General features: G+C 40.6%; 1 protein-coding gene across 2 annotated transcripts in view; it reads right to left on the reverse strand.

Annotated features, from left to right (window-relative positions):
• Positions 1-6,161: 6,161 nt before the first annotated feature.
• Positions 6,162-19,186, reverse strand: part of PLPPR1 (phospholipid phosphatase related 1) — a 155,807-nt gene continuing 142,782 nt past the window's right edge. Inside the window, exons 6-8 of one of the 2 annotated variants that reach the window (XM_063294953.1) lie at positions 9,040-9,216; positions 8,186-8,317; positions 6,166-6,579 (exon numbers count right to left, since the gene is read on the reverse strand). In XM_063294953.1, coding sequence (XP_063151023.1) covers positions 6,547-6,579; positions 8,186-8,317; positions 9,040-9,216 — 342 coding nt within the window. In that variant the 3' untranslated portion in view covers positions 6,166-6,546. Of the gene's footprint in view, positions 6,580-8,185; positions 8,318-9,039; positions 9,217-19,186 lie in introns of both variants that reach the window. The other variant, XM_063294954.1, reaches the window with a different exon arrangement.

Consider the following 19,186-nt stretch of genomic DNA (forward strand, 5'->3'; position numbering starts at 1 on the left):
TAAATCATGATTCTTTGGGATGTGTTAAAGGATGAAAAGCTACAAATAATTGATTCCTGAGGTAAGTAAATCCTCCCAGTATTAAAAACCACATGATCATCAGAGCTTGCCTAATGTTTTCTAAACACTTTGGCAAACAGCCAGGTTATTCAGATTGTTGCAAGAGGGTTAGGACCATCTGGACCTCCAGAGGCAAATCATGAGTCCTGGGTCCAACATGACATTGTTTGACAGGGGGGACCTGACACACCTCCTCTGTGATAGATCAGGTGGGGTGATCAGAAACAATGGGAGAGAGGTGATCCCACAAATAACCTGCCCCTATTCCTGTAGGCCTTTATAGGTGACAACCACCACCTTGAATTGCACCCAGAAGCCTACTGGAAGCAGAGCAGTGGTTTTATATGTCCATATGAGAAATGCCAAAAAAATGCTCAAACTGCTGCATTCTGGACCAGCTGCATTTTCTAAATGCTCTTCAAGGGTAGCCTTCTGTGGGGTGCACTACAGTAATCCAAAGGGACGTGACTAAAGCATGGTTCTGCACTAACAAGGCCTTCTGGTCCAGGAAAGGCCACAATTGGTGCACAAGATGGACCTTTGGAAAGGCCCCCCAGCCAGGAGGAATAGGGATCTAAAATAAGCACCCAAAGTCACAACATTGAGAACCCTGTCCACCTCATTAGGGTGGACAGGTTCCAACTCTGATAAATAGGCCAGAATGTCCCTTGGGGAACTCCAAAGGACCTACACAGCCTGATTCCAACTTTATATGACAGCAGGCCCCTCCTTACACAGAAGTGACTGGATTACCCTGAACAGGGCCACCAGTTGGCATTCTGTGGTCACAATAATGGTTGAGAAATAACAATGTTTTGCTACCCTTATTGCCGAAATCCTTAGAAAGACTCCTACCCGTGTTCGGTTGGGTTTACTCTTTGTTTTCCTCCAGTGGCATTCTAGCTATCTCTCATGATGTTTCATCACCCAGAGCTCCTCTGAAAACAAGGGCCCCCTCCAGGATCCATATGCAGAGAGAGTCTGCATAGGTAAAATCTGATTGAAGACCAAAGTCACCCCCCCATTCCAAGTGGCAACCAAGGCCTCAGATGAACCATGTACCAGAGCCCCAGGAACAATCCCAAGCTCACTGTGGAACCCAATGGAGTCTATCAGTTCTCTGGAGTAGACTGTTCAAATAGATCCTGCCTCCCTGCAGGGCGGTGCAGCACCAGAGAACTCCAGAGCCAATAGGGAGTGATTTGTCCATGGCAAGGGATTGATGGTAACTTCCCCCAACTACAAATAATGTCGTACTGCTCCAAGGTAAAAGCCAGAAGACGTATGTAACCTCCACGGGAAGCTGGGCCAGAGATAATCTCGGTCAGGTCCATGGTTGCCATGGCAGTCATGAACTCCCAAAGCACCTCCGAGTCCATGCCCAGAGTGAAGGGATGACAGATTGAAGTCCCCCAGGAGCATGTTGGATCCAATGGTTGTATGCAGCCCTGGGGGTGGCTGGTGGATTGAGTGTGCTCTCTCCATCTTTTTAACTTGATATATTTTTGTAGATTTTTAAATTCCCTTTTTATTTGTAAGCCACTTAAAGTCACTTATATAGTGAGATAGGCAGCATATAAATTTAATAAATAAATAAGTCAGTCAGGGGAACTCCACTGCCAATCTAGCCACAGATTCAAATAGTTCTGGTAGGAGGTTACTATCCAATAGGGAGGCTGGTACACAAGCAACAGTCCCTTCTTATGCTACAGTTCAACTTCACAAACAAGGCCTGACACGCAGCAATCTGCAAAGCCATTAGGGTTTCTCAGATAACCATTGTCGTACCTCCACTCTGATTCTAGGTTCACGGGTGATGCCACCCACGAAACCTGGCTGGGCACATCTCCAAGAAGGGAACACCCTCATGCCCACCCATGCTCAGCCAAGTTTCAATAATATAAACAAGACCACCCTCTCATCCACAATTAAGTCATGGATGAGGCCAACTTTATTACAGGCTGACTGTGCGTTAAGCAGCCGCAGCAGCCGCCAGAAGTCAGGGTCTCTAGACCTGGTTACCAGGCACAGCATGGGGCTGGGGCTGGAAGGCGACATCAATACTAAACATCAAGGCCTCTGTTCATTGTTGTTATTTGCATAATGACATATAAATGATGCAAATAACATTTGTTTGCATAATGCTGTCAATATTCAAATGATATCTTTGCCAATGATGTGAATTACAGACATTCAAGAGTAACAAACATATACTCCCTTTTTACGGTCTGTTAAATTAAGGGTTCACTATACTAGACTCTGTTGAGTAGGTTTGCACAACCCCTTAGAATAGACTAAAATGGGATTAGGTAGTTTGTGTTACCATATTAGGTGAGTCAGACCATTACCTAAAGCCATAATGTGCTTTATTTATGTGGGGGCATAGCATAGTATTTGAACTTTGCTTTGTTAATCCAGGTCTACAGTTTAGCATGTTATGTGCATCCAGCTAGTCAACTCCATACAAAAGAGTTTCTCTCTTCATGTTGGATCAATGGATACTATTAAATAAATATCCAGGTTTGGCTTATGACTACCTGCTCCACTCATGCACCCTCTTGAGGCATGTGGATTCTGTAGCACCCCCCTGCCCCCACAAGTTAGGTGATCCAGAGAGGTGTGGCTAGAATGTACAGAACACACAGCCCTGGTTGACAGTGGGGAAAGACTTGGAAACACAAATTACCTTCAACTAAATGCTGAGACACTCAAGTGTCCAAGCGAATACATGGAGTCTCACCAAATTTAAAGCCACAGCAACGCTTTACTGATTGTAAGTATTGTATGTTGTTGCTCTTACACTCACTCACTCTTCTGCACACCCCCACCTACCCAAATCCTATTCATCTAGGTTGGCCAAGCACTAGCTAGAGGAACAGAACTCACCAAGTCCAAACCCAAAACAACTAACAGCTGGTGTGTTCAAGATCCCTTTTATCACCCAAAGTCCTTGCTTTATTGACCTGTAAAATTCAGCAAATGTTGATGGGATTCAGGTTTCCTTGCAGTCCATGCCCAGCCTCTTTTATCTGTTTTCTGATGACATTTCTGTTACATATCCTTTGGCTCTTAATCAATTTATTCTTTCTTAGCTATTTTCTTAAGGTGTCTTTGACAAGATTCCTGGTTTTGTCCTCTCTGTGTATGTATTTCGTCCAATTTTAGGTTATGGCTGGGGTTGTCAATATTAGTCTAGTCACACTGTCACAACACCCAGTGCTGGTATTTTAATGTCTTTCCCCAATAAGATGAGCAAGTTGGTGACTCCAATTGACTCAGATATATTGTGGGTTCAACAGAGTAGCCTTGTAAGGAACTTTGGGACTAATGATGTTTTTGTATCACATGAAACAGGGAAACACAATTATTATAGCCACAAATAATCCCAGTCTTCTCTAATCTGTACCTTCCAAGTATGTTGGAAAACAATTTCCAGAATTACTAGCTGACTTGACAGGATTCTGAATTACCTCCAGTATCTGAAGTATGTACAGGGTATTAACAGGATGACTATTTTAAAGGAAACCTATGATTGGAGGTTTATTCCTGAAAAGCTGAGGCACATAATTATAAAACAAGACAGCTCTCATATATCCCTCCCAATTCCTAGAAAAATGACAAAGCCCTGATGCAAATAGTTTTGTGATAACTTTTTTTTTATCTCTTTTGGAAAAATTATATACAAAAACCCAGGAATCAACATGGTAGGCATTCCAGCAAAAATACAGAGAGAAGCTCCATTTCTCAAAGGAAACACTATTGATTATGATCATGCTAGAAAAATGGGATGCAGCAGAAAAGTTCTAGGACCAGGGAGTGGGGGTCGCAGGGAGAGAATGAGACCAGCAAACTGGTCCTTTCATTTCCTTTGATTTGTTAACAATATCGTGCAAAGTGAAAATCAGTCTTGAATACAAATGCATTACATTTTGATTCACAAAATATAAACTGCCTCCTCACGTGATAATTAGGCAGGCACTAGTAGGAGAAATGAATACCCACATTTTGAGGGATTCAAGAGCTGGTCTAGGCATTGCATTTCATTTTAACAGATGCTAAGTTCTATCTCTTCAGAAGCGTCCCTCCCTGAAAACAAGGAAAACTGCTGAAGCTCAAAGCCCTTGATGGCTGCCTTTTTTCTTGCTGGTATTGGTAGTCCTCAACTTACAACTGTTCGTTCAGTGACTTGTCAAAGTTATGATGGCACTGAAAAAAGTGACTTGCGACCGGTCCTCTCCCTTATGACCGTTGCAGCATCCCTGCGGTCACATGATCAAAATTCAGGTGCTTGCACTTACAACAGTTACAGCATTCTGCAAAGGTCACCATTTGCAACCTTTCCAGCCTGCTTCCAACAAGCAGAGTCAATGGGGGAAGCCAAATTCACTTAATGACCGTGGTAATTTGCTTAATGATGACAAAAAGGTGGTAAAATTGGGTGTGACTCACTTAACAACTGCCCTGCTTAGCAACAGAAGTTCCAGCCCAATTGTAGTTGTAAGTTGAGGACAACCTGTATTTCCATTTAACTCCCTGACAGCTGATCTTCCCAGGCAGTTGGTAAAAAGAAAAGCAGAGATTAGCTGCAAGAGGTACCAAGAGAAGGACAAAATTTGGCCAGTCTTCCTCCTTAAGCCTATGTTCTAAAGTCCTTTTGCATTTCCTTATTAATGGGGAGGGACATTTCTGAGGAGGTATAGCGAAGATACTTTTCACATGGTTCACATGTGACACATAGTCTGGATCTAATTTTCTATTTGTGTCAACATTAAAGGTATTACAATATATTAGCACCAGTGGAACTGAATCACAAATTTATTGCCCTAAGGCTTCTTTCTGAGTTGTGAAATGATGTTCACATGTAGCAATGACACATTTACATCTATTACAAAACACCAGTTGGTACCACAGTGATGGTTTCAAATTTTCAAGATCAAATTGGAGCCTTCTGCGAAGCATTTTATGACATACAGGATTTTGTGTGGATCTAAAGGGATAAATATATTTGTTCCAAGGTTAAGTGCTACTTCCAAAGCTATTCATGGCTTAAAAATGCATGCATATGTCACAAGAAAGCGATACATACAGTATATGTCTATTTTACAGCAAAAAATGCTCATTTGGTAGAATTCTGGTAAATGATTCAATGACCATGGCTACAAATTTTCCTACATGATTTTCATGCTTCTTAGGAAGAGGCAGGTCTTAAGAAATTTAAAAGTACCACTCTGAGCTGGACTTCAGCTTAGTGTAGACCATTGTTCTTTGGCCTGGGACTGCAATAATACTTTCTTCTCCTGAATTTCCCAACTTGTTTTTCTGCTCCCCAAATCTACTAAAAGGCTAATGATACTGTCTTTTGACTAACACAGTGACTCTCTTGATCTAATCTGCTAAACTATTAGTGCTAAACTGGAGTCTGACATTAACTATAAGCTGCAGTCATTTGTTCTTGCAGTTCAAGGCAAAAATCTTAAAGACAGTGCACAAGATGTGTGCATTCACACGCACGCTTTCTCTATAATTTCCATCATGCCAACAAAAAGGATGTCATTTTGTGTGCATTTTAAAGAGATTTGTTAGTTGCTTTATATGAAGAAGCTTTGCTTGATTCTAGAAGACAACAAAAAGAAAGCTGCAAAGAAAGCTGTGTGAATTATGCACATTCATTGAAGACCCTGGGCCTAAGGAAACCAGTCTTGAGTCAACAACCCAAAGATTATATATCATGAGCATCACTCCTTGGGACAATTTCCTGAGCAAGCTCTATAGAAAGACACAGGACTCCTTGAAAGAAAGTCCAGGTATTTCCTGCCCTAGTCACAGTCACAGTCATGGGGCTTGTATAAGAGGAATCAAAGTTTGCAAACAGACGAGTTCTTAGTCTTGCTATGCTGAATCAGCACTCAAAATACGTATTTCTCATTATCCATAACCTAAAGGGCCAGATAGCAGTCATGCTGAGGCAATTCCGCAGTAACTTCTAGAAAATGAATACGAATTCTGCAGAATTACACTAACAGTACTGAATCTGAACTCTCCACCTACTGGAAGCACCATCTCTGGTAATAAAAAGGTAAAAATGAGTTAGTATGATAATTATCATTTAATTTATTGTGTATAAAACAAAACAAAGTTTGTGTGTACATAGATCACAAAACATCAACAATTCCCAAAGGTGTAGTGCCTCAGAACACATTTCAATAAAAAAAGAGCTCTCATTTTTTTTTCTTGTTTCTTGTTTTGTTTTCATTTGTCTTAAATTCTGGCATAAATATATTAAAGCTGACAACAAGAAATAAAAGTGGGTGGGAATTCCAGGGCAAGCTACATCACTTCCTCATACAAAAATGTACAAAACATTAGTTTCTAACTAGACATAACATAATACTGGTCATCACAGTTTGACAATTAGTATAACTGTGTATTGTTGTGGGAGTATTGTAGCAGAGGGCAATAAAAAAGTTTCTCTTGAAGTTGTTCAGATCAGGTTACTTCAGTCATAGAGGCAGAATGATTCTGCAGAACAAAGAGAGAAGACACGAAACACAGAACGTGTTTTAGGATGCAATGATGTAATCACAACTGCTGACCTTAGGACAAAGAAGAAACAAGGCAGGGAAAGCACACAGCGCATGGTATCTGGAATTCTTTTCAACCTTTTCATAACACTTCTACCCCCGGTCACATAACCAGGAAGGAAGAGGGAAGAGGACTTAATGGAGGACCCATTAACATTTTGAGACACTGCCTTCCTGTCCCTAGCAATTCACTGGGGGAATTTTTATCCATAAAGAATTTATAGTTTTTAATGGCCCTACTTCTATGTCTGTGCTAGCAACTAGATTTTAGGACTCACTTTGAGAGAGCAATAAACAAAACCTGCAGAAATTATGAGCCTAGATTTGGTGGATACTAGCAGGAGTAGAGATAATAGCAGAAGCTGGGACCCGAGCCCACACTTGGGTTCTAGATAGGGTCAACGTATGGAATTATACACTGCATGAAATTGCACAGAAGTGGAATGGGAAAGCTGGAACATTATTTAATATATCTATCTATCTCTGTCTGTCTATTAATCTACTATCAGATTTTAAAATGATTCAGTAGCAAAGTTCTCTGGGAATGCACAAAAACTGATAGATGAGACTCTAAGGCCATCCTGATGTTGCTATACTACAACTCTTGACCATTGTTCATACTGGATGTCCAACCCCTTAATAATACAGGTGGTCCTCATTTAATGACCACTCATTCAGCAATCATTCAAATTACAATGGTACTGAACAAGTGGTACTTTTATGTTCCTCGAAGTTTATGTTCCTCAAAGTCCTCGAAGTTGTGGCTGTTGCAGCGCCCCCCCAGTCATGTGATCACATTTCCAGTGCTTGGCAACCAGCCTGCACTTCTGACCATCACAGCGTCCTGTGGTCACATGATCACAATCTGCAACCTCTGCCAGCTTCTGACCAGCAAAATTAACGAAGCCAGCAGGAAGTTGCAAGTCATGGTCATGAGGTCCTTGCTTAATGACCTGTGTGGTCCTTGCTTAACAATGGCAACTGGGACTGCCAGAACTGCTGTTGCTAAACAGTGTGGTCACATGGTTTTTCAACTTACAACCATGTCGCTTAACAACAGAGTTTCCAGTCCCAATTAGCATTGTTAAGTGAGGACTATCTGTAGTTCTACCCTGTTAGTTGGAGTTGATGGGAACTGGATTACAACACAGTTCCCCATCCTGCTTTAAAGACACTTGTGCAGAACATAATATCTGAAATAGCTCAGAGGTTCAAATATAATTGCCAAGAGTGAATACTTGGGAGGCTATTTGTTGCTGAGCAAACTGCCCCAGATAAATGAATTACTTTTAATCCAGAATGGAAAAAATAGGTAATGATGGAATACAAAACTTTAGGATGGAAGGATGCTCTAATTAGATAATGGTGCTACTAAATGGTTGTCCTCTTTTCATGCTGTTATTTATCACACCAAAAATGCTAAAACCGTAGCAGAAAACTGCCTGCTGTGGTTATTTGGAACATAAAGAACTGAACTACTGAAAAAGAGTTAGTCAAAAAGAGAAAATGGATAAAAGCTCAAAACAAAGAAGGTTAGATGGTACCTGGGCACTCAATGTTTCCAAAGGACTTTCCACTCTTGGAAATGCCATCAGAGGCACACCTCGTTGTTCATCCAGTTTTGCTTTTGAAGGTGTTCCATGTGCTCCCTTGAAATTATGAACCACACAGATGCCCTGAGGGACGGGAAAGAGTAAAGAGGATTCCTGGAGCAATCACTGATTACTAAAACCCAGAAGACATTTGCAGACATTCTGTGGAATGGACTTAGTTTCTATCACTGAATGAAATTCTTCTAGATTGACATAAGCTACCAATTTTATCTTGCTCATACTCAGTAACGAATTAAAAAAAACAGTCCTCTCACGTGCTCTCAAAACATTCCATGTCTGCTGTATAATTTTGGCTCATGCTGAGCAACATTTAGCAAAGGTGTTTAGTGACCCTCAGGATCACTAACACTCTTCCTAAGACATCTGCTAAAACCTTTCAAAGCAGATTTATATTGCAGTAATCCATGATCGTACCACATAGCTCCTAATTAGTGCCTGAGACCACAGTGCACAAGCTTATAAGAAGACACAGCTATCTCACAGGACAGATGCTGTGGCAAGAAGTAAACCAGAGATGTTGGAAGGCAGAGTTTGCCACAAGTACAGCTGAAGTCAAGCACCACTGACAGACCGCTACTGTTATTAAAGTCTGATGAATTTCTGTACACGTAATGGAAGCAGGAGATATCATGTCCTTTAGATACAAATTGATTTTGAAAATGACTTTTCTGCTTCCTTCAGCCCTGCATGAACAGATAGCTGGCCCAGACAAACAACTGGAACTAGTTTGGACACTGGCAGGGGAATTTTCCATATGAAAAGGATAGTAAAAATCATTCACCTACCAGGAAGAGTGCTACTGCGCTTCCCAAGATGAAGCCCGCAATGACATCTGAACAGTGGTTTCGATACTCGGAAACTCGGTTGAGCCCTGTAAGGAAGGCAGCACAAAGTGTCCCCAGGCACAACACTGGCTTGGCAAGCCGACTGCTCTTTGTCTTGATTGTGCTAGTGATGTACATCTGAAATATCATCCAAACAGATCAACCTTAGTCACTCAAGAGATAACCTAGTCCCCTATGATTCATGCGTCATCAGCACCAATCACCCTCTTATGTTATTCATCTGTGTACAGAGTTTGAACTGGTGTTCCATTCAGCTTTATGGGAAACTGACATTGGAAGCAATCTGAACACTTTTGTTAAATCTTGCAACAAGAGAGTCACTGAAAGACCGCCTTTGAAATACTTCTCCTGCTACATGATCCTGAAACAGGATGATGCTTCCTTTGCCAAATACTTCTGGTTTCATAGACAGAATTTATTAGAGGCACTGAATTGATATATTCTGTGGAGGTTTATATAATAAAAATGGGCTTCATTCCAGCCATTCACTGCAAAGAACTCAGGATATGAACTGGTTTATTTGGAGAGCTAATCAGATAGATTGAAAACCATCTAAGTAGTAGAGTTTACAATACGCAAAGATGTGTTTGGTTTGTTCTTGCTGTGTTGTTCTTATTAAAAGTTAGAGGCTGCCTGATTGTAGAATGACTCTGGGAGGCAGATACTTAAAAATACAAAACAATTAAAAGAAGAACCTACCAGGACAAACCATATATCATAGCTTAGCATGTTGGCTAAAACCAGTCACTATGGTCTGAGAACTACAATTTAACATTTGTACAATCTTTGTGCAGCTGGAGAATGTAGTAAAAAAAAAAAAAGGCTTCCAACAGTTGTATGCTTGTGTTGGTGATGTCACTGCAGGGTACAAGCTTGGAATTTTGGCCCCTTTTCAGATTTCTTAGAATTTTTTTTTAAAAGGTAAAATAGATATGGCTGGGCATGCTTCAGATATGATTCAGAAGAAGTGATTTGACTCTTGCACAGTATGAGCGCAACATTGCACTGCTATTCCTTAAAGCTTGTGTGTTATTTCTTCAGGCTTCGGTAAGAGTCCGAGAAAATAGATTGATGCCTTGAAGAGGTGACTCATTAAAGTTAATATAACTCTTAAAGCAGCCACAACTTTTCTTCAGGCTTGTGTGGAAGCCTGAAAAAAGACATGGCTGCTTTCAGTATTGGAATAAAAGGGGTTACACTTGTGCAAGGTCCACAGTGCTTCTTCTGAATCATGTTTGAAACATTCCCATTCCCTAAAAGTGGTTATATTAGATCTAGCAGAGGTTTGACATTTCTACTTTGCTCATTGTTGAAAGGGGCCATGGGTTATAGATTGCCCACCCATGACTTATGGCTTAGTATGATGTGTGAACCTATTCACACATGCTTCAGTTAGTGCCTATTCCTCAAACCATGGCTTCTCATGAAATGTGAATAGAGACAGCATCTAAAAGTCATCAACGTAATCATAGATATTGTTCCTGCATTTCTGAGGATGATGTAGCAAATGGCCTTAAACCTTGAAACATGTCTTTTATCTGATCATCATTCTAAAATAAAGTGTGGCCCAGAAGGGTATAAATAAATAACAGCTCATTCTTCCACCTAATGGATGGATATTCTCTCCTATTTTAGCCCATTTCCATCTTTTAAAAAACTGCCATTATAATTTTTAGTGCAATTAATAAATGACAGAAAATGAAGAATGCATGCAGGGTTTTTTTTTTTTTAAAAAAAGGCAAACTATCATGAAAGACAATGTGTAATTATAGGATGCAAGATTGCTTTGTGTTCACAACTATTCCTTCAGTAAAACAGCAAAGCCATGATAAAAAAAAAATCAGCAGCATTGAGGACAAAGTTACGCTAATTTTTGAGACTGTAATTACAAGGGTGACTTGAGTAGGAAGGTACTGTAGCACTAAAATAGAAGTGATGGGCTAAATCAGCAAACACAACAGAAATTTCTCCAGCAATTTATGCTTCCCAAAACACAGCCTGGCTTCGTTAAGACCTCACTTCCCAAAATAGCATCGTCAGTAACAGATGCTCTCCAAGTGCCATATGTGGCACAATGAGACACAAACTAAGGTTAGGCCAAGTTAGGGTAGATCAATTTCATGGGGATACAAATTTAAAAAAATAAAACTGAAAAAATTGGGGGATAATTAATTGCTCTGTTGTAACTGTAGCTTGTTGAATAAATCACAGTGGCCTGGTTTCCATAATGCACTAAGCTATAAACCATGGTGTCCAAGTGCCAATGGCTGAGTCCACAGAAATCCCACTGAGATTTAGTGTAATCTCTGAAAACGGAGTTGCACTGCCCCTTACCCAAGAGCACCATCAGCATCCAACCCATAGTAACACTGCAACCTTGAAGCAACAGCAGCACCATTCCAAGCCATGGTTTGAGAAGGACGGTGTTAATGCTAAAAAAAAAAAACTTGCTATCACTTACCAGGGTTACGTATCCAACACTATAACAACTACATTGACAGCTGCACAGGACCTCCTCCAGCAGAAGATATACTACAAGCAACTGCTGGCGCTTAAAAAAAGGAAGTCATGAAACAACTGGACACTGCTTATTCAAGCAGTCAAATCCAATGACTCAGCCACTTTCTGGCATATCACATCAAGCTCCCAAAGCAATGGTCCATTCATGGTGGACTATCACATCCCCCCAGTGAACTGGAAGACATACTTTCAGGAACTCTACATGGGCACCTCTGTTGGAAGTGGATGTCCTAGCCAAACTATAACAAATCTGCCAATGTGAGCACCAGTGACAGAGGTCAAGAATCTTTTTGCTCAATTAAGACTAGGGAAGGCCCCAGGAGAAGACCTAATCACTCAGGAAGCCATTAAAAAAAAAAAGAAAAGGGGGAAAAAGGATGATCCTGAAAATTACAGACCAATCAGCCTCCTCAATACAATCAGCAAACTCTATGCAAGACACCTACAATGGAAATTCCAGGACTGGTTGGAACAAGAAAACGTAACTTGCAGAGGAGCAAGCCGGCTTTAGGGAAGGCTGATCCACCATTGATCAGTGCCTAATACTCCAACATCCTATTGAAAAACACTCCTCCCATGACATAACCTCCCTTTATGCCACCTTCACAGACTTCAAAGCAGCTTTTGATTCCATATCCTGACCCAAACTATGGGAAAAACTGGAGGCCTCCTCAACTGACCGACATTTATTTAATACAAATGCTTCATGAAGAGACTTCACTCAAAGTAAGATGAAACCCCCAGAGCCATCTCACCAGTGCCACTGGAACTGAGAAAGGTGTCAAGCAAGGCTGCATACTGGCCCCTCTCCTATTCAATTTCTATATCAACTCTATGGTAGACCATCTCCACAACGTGAACTTTCACTCCCCAAAACTTGCTGGAAGACACATCTCTGTTCTACTCTATGCAGACAATGCAGCAATACTCTCAAGAACACCTATTGGCCTTAAAAGAGCACTGAGAGCACTAACACAGTACTGCAAGGAAGACCAGCAAGAACTCAATTATCAGAAAACTAAAATCATGGCATTTGCCAAAAGGACCAAGAACCACTCCTGGAGCATAGATAGCCACAAAATTGAGTAGGTCTCATGTTTCAAATTCCTGGGAGTAGTGCTTCATTCTGCCAGCATTAGGGTGGGGACCACCTTGCTAAAATTGCACAGAGGAGCTCATCTGCCATTCTTAAATTCCTCAAGTCAAGAGGAAATAAACCTGCAGCACTCAAATTATTCAAAGCCAAGCCAACAGCACAATTCCTGTATGGGGCCCAGGTTGGCCCCGTCTCCAGTTTTGCACCATTGGAACTTGTGCAATCCAAATTTCTAAGACAGGCCCTTCAAGTCCCAAAATGTGTCTCTAATGCCACCCTGAGGCTAGAGACAGACCTCATGAAAGCGGGGGCTAGGGTGTGGATGGTCATACTCAACTATTGGCTCAGATTATCCCTTCTCCTCCTTGGCCTTGCCCCATTAACTATGAGGGATGACTTTCAGTCCATATGGAAACAGGCCGTGGCAACTAAAATCTCATCCCTGGGCTTCTCTCCAGGTCTTCTACTCAGCATGGGATATGATCAGGCCAAAGCATGGGATATGATCAGGCCATTAAATAGCATGTAGCAGACAGAATGCCAATAGAAATGTGAATAATACATAAAATAAATAAAATTGGATTTAGCCAGGTCCCCAATCTTTATTGCCAGTGAATCCAGCAGATATTCTGCCTCCCCTATGACATATTTAACTAAACTCGAGGTACCTACCCATTGGAGGGCCTTTACTCTGGCACAGTGTCATGCCCCCTCCTCCTGCCCCAGCTGTCCTTGAAGGCCAATACAGGAAGATTCCTGACCCAGAGAGACAATGCCCCTGTGACTCTGGTCACACAGAAACAACAGAGCATGTGCTCCTCCAGTGCCTGTATTATAGAGACATTCGTACTAGCCTCATTTTACCATTACTGTGTAAATACCCAGAGCACTCAGGACAACTTTACACCTCCCTGCTGCTGTCAGATACCAAACCTGCTACAACATATAATGTTGCCAGGTTCTGCACAACAGTGCTTAAAATTCATCAGATGATGACAGGTGTTATAAAGTAAATTTAATGAGCACCTAATTCATCACACTAGAATACTGTACCAACAGATATACTAACCTTTATGGTCCCCTACACCCATCTAATGCTCCTACCCCTCCTCTTAGATTTGTTTCCTTTTCTTTTAAACTTCCATGTTATATATACTGTGCGTGTGTGTGTGTGTGTGTGTGTGTATCTTTTTATATTAGATTTTAATGTATATGCTTTGCTTGTTACTGACTGTACCCCACCCTCCTTATGCTGGTCATTGACGGTAATAAAGATTGAGCTGCATTGAATTCATCAGATAGAATGGAATCACAGATCTATTCAAATATCTTGTGAACATTGTATAGCACAGCTGAGACACACTTTTGCTCAAACCAACCAACCAACCAACCAACAAACCATTGATGGGGGAACAAACATTCTGTATAAATTCTGCATAGGAAAATTTGTTCTGCATCTTTACCACTGTGTAGAAATTAGAGTTTCTTCAAAATGGAGTAGTAGGAACTTTTATACATGGAAATCATTACTTTCTTTTGCTTACTACAGCCAATCCATGAATACCCAAGGCACATTTAAACTAAGTATATTTTTTAAAATAGAATTCATACTGATTTCAGAAAATGAACTAGTTTACAGTGCATACAGTGAACAGTTTAGAAATACAGATTTTCACCATCTGCTAGGTGACAGATAACTATGAGCAATGTGATTTTATTGTGCGTATACACTGCTCTGGAGGGGATAGTAACAGTAATTACTTCTCAAATGCACCCCCCCTGTTAATTATACATCTTCACATTTCAAGGCTGAGTAAACACAGCAGTCCCTCTCTCACACACATATTCTATATCTATATCTATATATATCTAATCTATCTCAAATCACAAAATATAATCATGGATGGCATATAGCTCATAGTAAAAGATAGTCAACAGCTTTGGTGAGCTATGCATAAAGTATCAATGGTTTCTTTTCCGTGAATGGTTTGAAATATTTAAAGATAATGGGCTTTTCCAAGTAATCTCATTCCATCCCTTTAAAAATGAGATTGAAAAAGGTTAGAAAGGCATACTTGTATTTATATTAGTTTTTCTCACTCTCCTCTCCCCTAATATTCTTATCTTTCCTCTGAGAAACAAATTAAATCACTCAACAGGGGAGTCAGAATGTAAAATTAGATAAGAATGTTTTACTCTCCTACTCTGCTGGAACAGTTTAATGTTCCCAGTAGTCCCATAAAACTCATCTGTTTGCACACACAGCACTGTTACTCCTGCCAAACCAACTGCTCTTTCGGCATCATGGGACTTACTTCTTTTTCTTGGGAAAATGATCAGGTACCAGACTACCAGGGCTGGGCTGCAAGAATCTAGATGACTACTAGATGGCAGAAAATAAATACAAAACACCGTAACTTTTTACTGCCATCCAGCGGTTCTTGAGATGTTTGCAACATGGATCAAAAAGGAGATAGGAAAAAAGGAGAAAGGACAAAACTGCTCCTTGGCAAGTCAATATATGAAAGTGAAGGAAAGGCGGTGAGGTTTGTGAACTCAGAGGTGCTCTGCGAAGAACCGAATTAAACTCAAGAAACACAGAAATGAATTCTGCACATTTGAGCAGCAAGATGCATGTAACTATTAGGAGGAACTGGCAGCTTGTGGGAGGAACCAGCAAGTACACACAGGACACAAAAATGTGAGCAACATCTTATAATCTATGGTTTAGTTTGCCATGGAACTGTTGCTAGTGTTATTACTAGCAATGCCCAGCGGTAGGCAAACTAAGCAACACAGCTGAAATAATACTTAAACAGTCAAATAAATTTATAGGACTACAAGACACAAGATGTACCAACAATCAACAGCTTAGACATCTTTTGTTTCCCCAAAGAATCAAATTTATATAGCATAGATTTACCAATAGCTTTTTGCAATGGCAGCCAGATACAATACTGCAAGGCACTACGCCACTGAGTCTCAGATGTCGCTACACCAGTGCACAGAATATGGAATCCAACAGGGGGAACTTGATACACTAGCACAGGGGGACATATATGATGTAACAGGCGTCACTGACATTTGGTGGGATGGCATGCATGACTGGAACATAGCCTTGGAAGGTTACAGCTTATATAAAACGAGCAGACTCAACAGGAAGGAAGCGGGTGTCGCACTCTGTAAAGAAAGCATATGCCTGCACAGAAATTCACAAATAGGAGCACAGAAATCCCGCCGAGAGCAACTGGGTAAGAATAAAAGAAGAGAGAAACAACAGTGATATCATTGTGGGACTTGTGTATAAAGTCTTGTGTATAGACAGGCAGAAAATATGGATGAGGTCTTCTGTGTCAGAAAACACAATTTTCAGAGACACATGATAGTAACGACGACAGCCAGTTTGCTCTAGTGGTTAAGCCACCAGGCTGGAAACCAGGAGACTGTGAGTTCTAGTCCTGCCTTAGGGGGGGAGTATTAAATATGTTCGCTACCTTCAGTTATTCATAAAAATAATAAAGGCGGGATTTAAAAATCTAAAAGAAGAAAGAAAACAATGGGAGATTTTGGCCTCCCTGACATTTGGTGGAAATCTAACTCTGCATTTGTCAGAAGATGTATGAAATAACAAGGAGGCATGCTATTCCAGACCCAAGTCTTCCTAACAGGGAGGGATTGTTTGAAAAGGTGAGAGTGACTGGGGCTTTGGGAGAAAGTGACCATGTTATCCTTCCATTTGTGATATTAAGGGGAAGAGGAATAGAATAGCTTCAGACTTGTATAGTAGATTTCAGAAGGGAGGACTCTGACGAATGAAGGGAGGTAAGATCAAATGGTTTGGAATCCTGCAGAGGAAGTGTCTGAGAAAATTGGGAAATCCTGCAAAAAGAAATACTGTAACCATAATTGCAAACAATTCCTATTAGGAAAAAAAAAAGCGGGGGGAGAGGCCAGCATACATACCCACAGAGCTTTCTAAAATGTTGACAAGAAAAGAGGCTCAGAGAGCACCAAGGACTCCACAAAAAGAGACATGTATAAGAAATGGAAGAGGAGCTGTAGAACAAAAGAAGGATACGAGGCAGTAGGCAAAAACTATAGGAATTGTGTCAGAAAGGCTGATACAGAGAATGAGCTGGGTTTTGTGAAAAAAAGCCTAGAACTACTACTATTACTACTTCTTAGGTGTGTCAGAAACAAAGTGGCTGTAGGTCTTCTGTGAGGAGAAAAGGGTAAATTAGTAATGGCTGATGGTGAGAAGGGAGAATGTCTTAACTCGTATTTTAAATTTATCTCCACACAGGTGGAAAATGAAGCCCCAGCTGGCTATCACTGTGCCACCAGTGGAAGACAGGAGCTGCAGTTTAGGATGGACAAGAACCAGGTAAAAGAAGACTTGGCTAATTTAAATGACTTCAGGTCTCCCGGGCCAGATAAACTGTACCCATCCTGGGTATTGATGGAACTTGCAAACTGCAAAATTACTAACGGGCATCTTTGAGAGTTCCTGGAGATCTGGTGAGTCCCCGAAGACTAGAGAAAAACAAATGCTGTCCCTTTCTTGAAAAGAGAGAAATAACAGGCCTATAAGCTTGAGAGTATTAAAAAGCAGATTGATTCATTCATTCATTCATTCTACTGGGCTTACAGCCTGCTCCAACTGCAAATGAGACTATGAATACTTAATTAACAATGCAACAATTAACAAGAGCCAGTATGCATTTGTCCCAAACACACAGTAGTAGTGATGCAAAATTAGCCTTATCTTCTTTTTTGAAATAGTTACTTGTTTAACAGATTGGAGAAGTGCCCTGGACAGGAGTGTACCTTGACCTCAGCAAAGTATTTGGTAGAGTCATTCATGATATAATCAGTAATGAAATCCTAACTGGTTAAATGACTGCACCCAGGGAGACCTCACATCAGTTTGGAGAATGGTATTGCATGAACTGCCACAGAGCTCTACCCTGGCCCTGTGCTGTTCAGCATTTTTATTAATGATCTAGATCAACAGATTGAGGGAATAATTACTAAATTTTCAGATGACACATAAGTAGAAGGAGTGGCTAACACTTTATTATTATTTTCAGTATAATTTTACTGAAAGTTTTAAAAACAAGAGTAAAAATTAATACAAACTAAAATAGAGTAAGAAGGAAAAAATAAAAAGGAAGAAATAAAAGAGAAAACTAAAGTGCAAAAAGAAAAAAAAGAAAAAAGGTAGAAGAAAAATAGAAAAGAAAAAAGATATAAAGAAGTAGCAGCTTCTGATCTTCTTTACAGCAGTTATAAGTACAATTGTAGATTTACCTCTTTCTCTAAAGTTACATCATGACTCTCTTCTTTCTATAATCTATCCTATCTAATTTTCAAAACCATAGATCATAAGTTCATTTTTTTTCTGTTTTACGCAAAACGTCCATAAGGGGCTTCCAGTCAGCAACGAGGAGTGCCCAATACTTTAGAAAATAAAGGATTTTAAAAGATGGGCCTCTAGATAGGTGTGAACCGCAGGCCAAAATGAATAGGATGAACTTGAACAGGGAAAAATGCAAAGTCCTGTATCTGAGAAAACAAAATTAAAGGCACAAATATAAGGTGGAAAAGACCTGGCTTGGCAATAGTACATGTAGAAGGGATCTGGGTGATCACAAACTGAAAATGAACAAACGAACAGTGTTATGCAGCTGCTAACAAGGTAAATGCTATTTTAAGATGCATTAATAGGAGCAAGGAGTACAGACCACAGGAAGTAATCGTCCCACTCTATTCTGTCTTTGTCTGACCCTTCCTGGAATTCTGTATCCCGTATTGGGCTCCACAGTCTGGAGAAGAGAGCAAGATCAGAGGAGGGCTGGCTACTAAGATGGTGAGGAGACTGGAAACCAAGTCCTGTGAAAAATGGTATGTTTAGCTTGCAGAAGAGAAGACTGAGGGGTATATGATAGCAGCCTTCAGTTTTTTAAAAGTTTAACATATAGAGAAGCGAGAGGGTGTATTCTGTGATGCAGGACAGGGCCAGAACTACTAGGTTACTACCAGGAGTAGATTTAGACTAGTTATTAAGAGGAATTTCCTGATTTAACTGCTGCCAACCAGTGGAATAAATTGCCTCGTGAAATCTATTCCACTGGTTGACAGCTGTTAAATACAATGGTATTGTCACCTTCACAGGAGATTTTCAAACAGAATCTGGATAGCCATTGATCCAATATGCTTTAACAAATCCTACATTAAGCAAGGGGTTGGACTAGATGTCCCGTAAGGTTTTTTTCCCCAAGTGTTTGATTTTTGTGAATACCTGAAGCTACGGGTCAGCAATATAGGGGAGCTGCTGTCTTCCTATTTGCTTTGGAGGTCTTGAAAATCTTTTTGAAGATATAATGGACCATTATAATCTAGGAGTAGGTAAAGGTAAAGGTTTCCCTCGACGTAAAGTCCAGTCGTGTCCGACTCTAGGGGGCGGTGCTC

The sequence above is a fragment of the Candoia aspera genome, chromosome 2 (assembly GCF_035149785.1).
Source record: "Candoia aspera isolate rCanAsp1 chromosome 2, rCanAsp1.hap2, whole genome shotgun sequence".
NCBI classification, from domain to species: Eukaryota; Metazoa; Chordata; class Lepidosauria; order Squamata; family Boidae; genus Candoia; species Candoia aspera.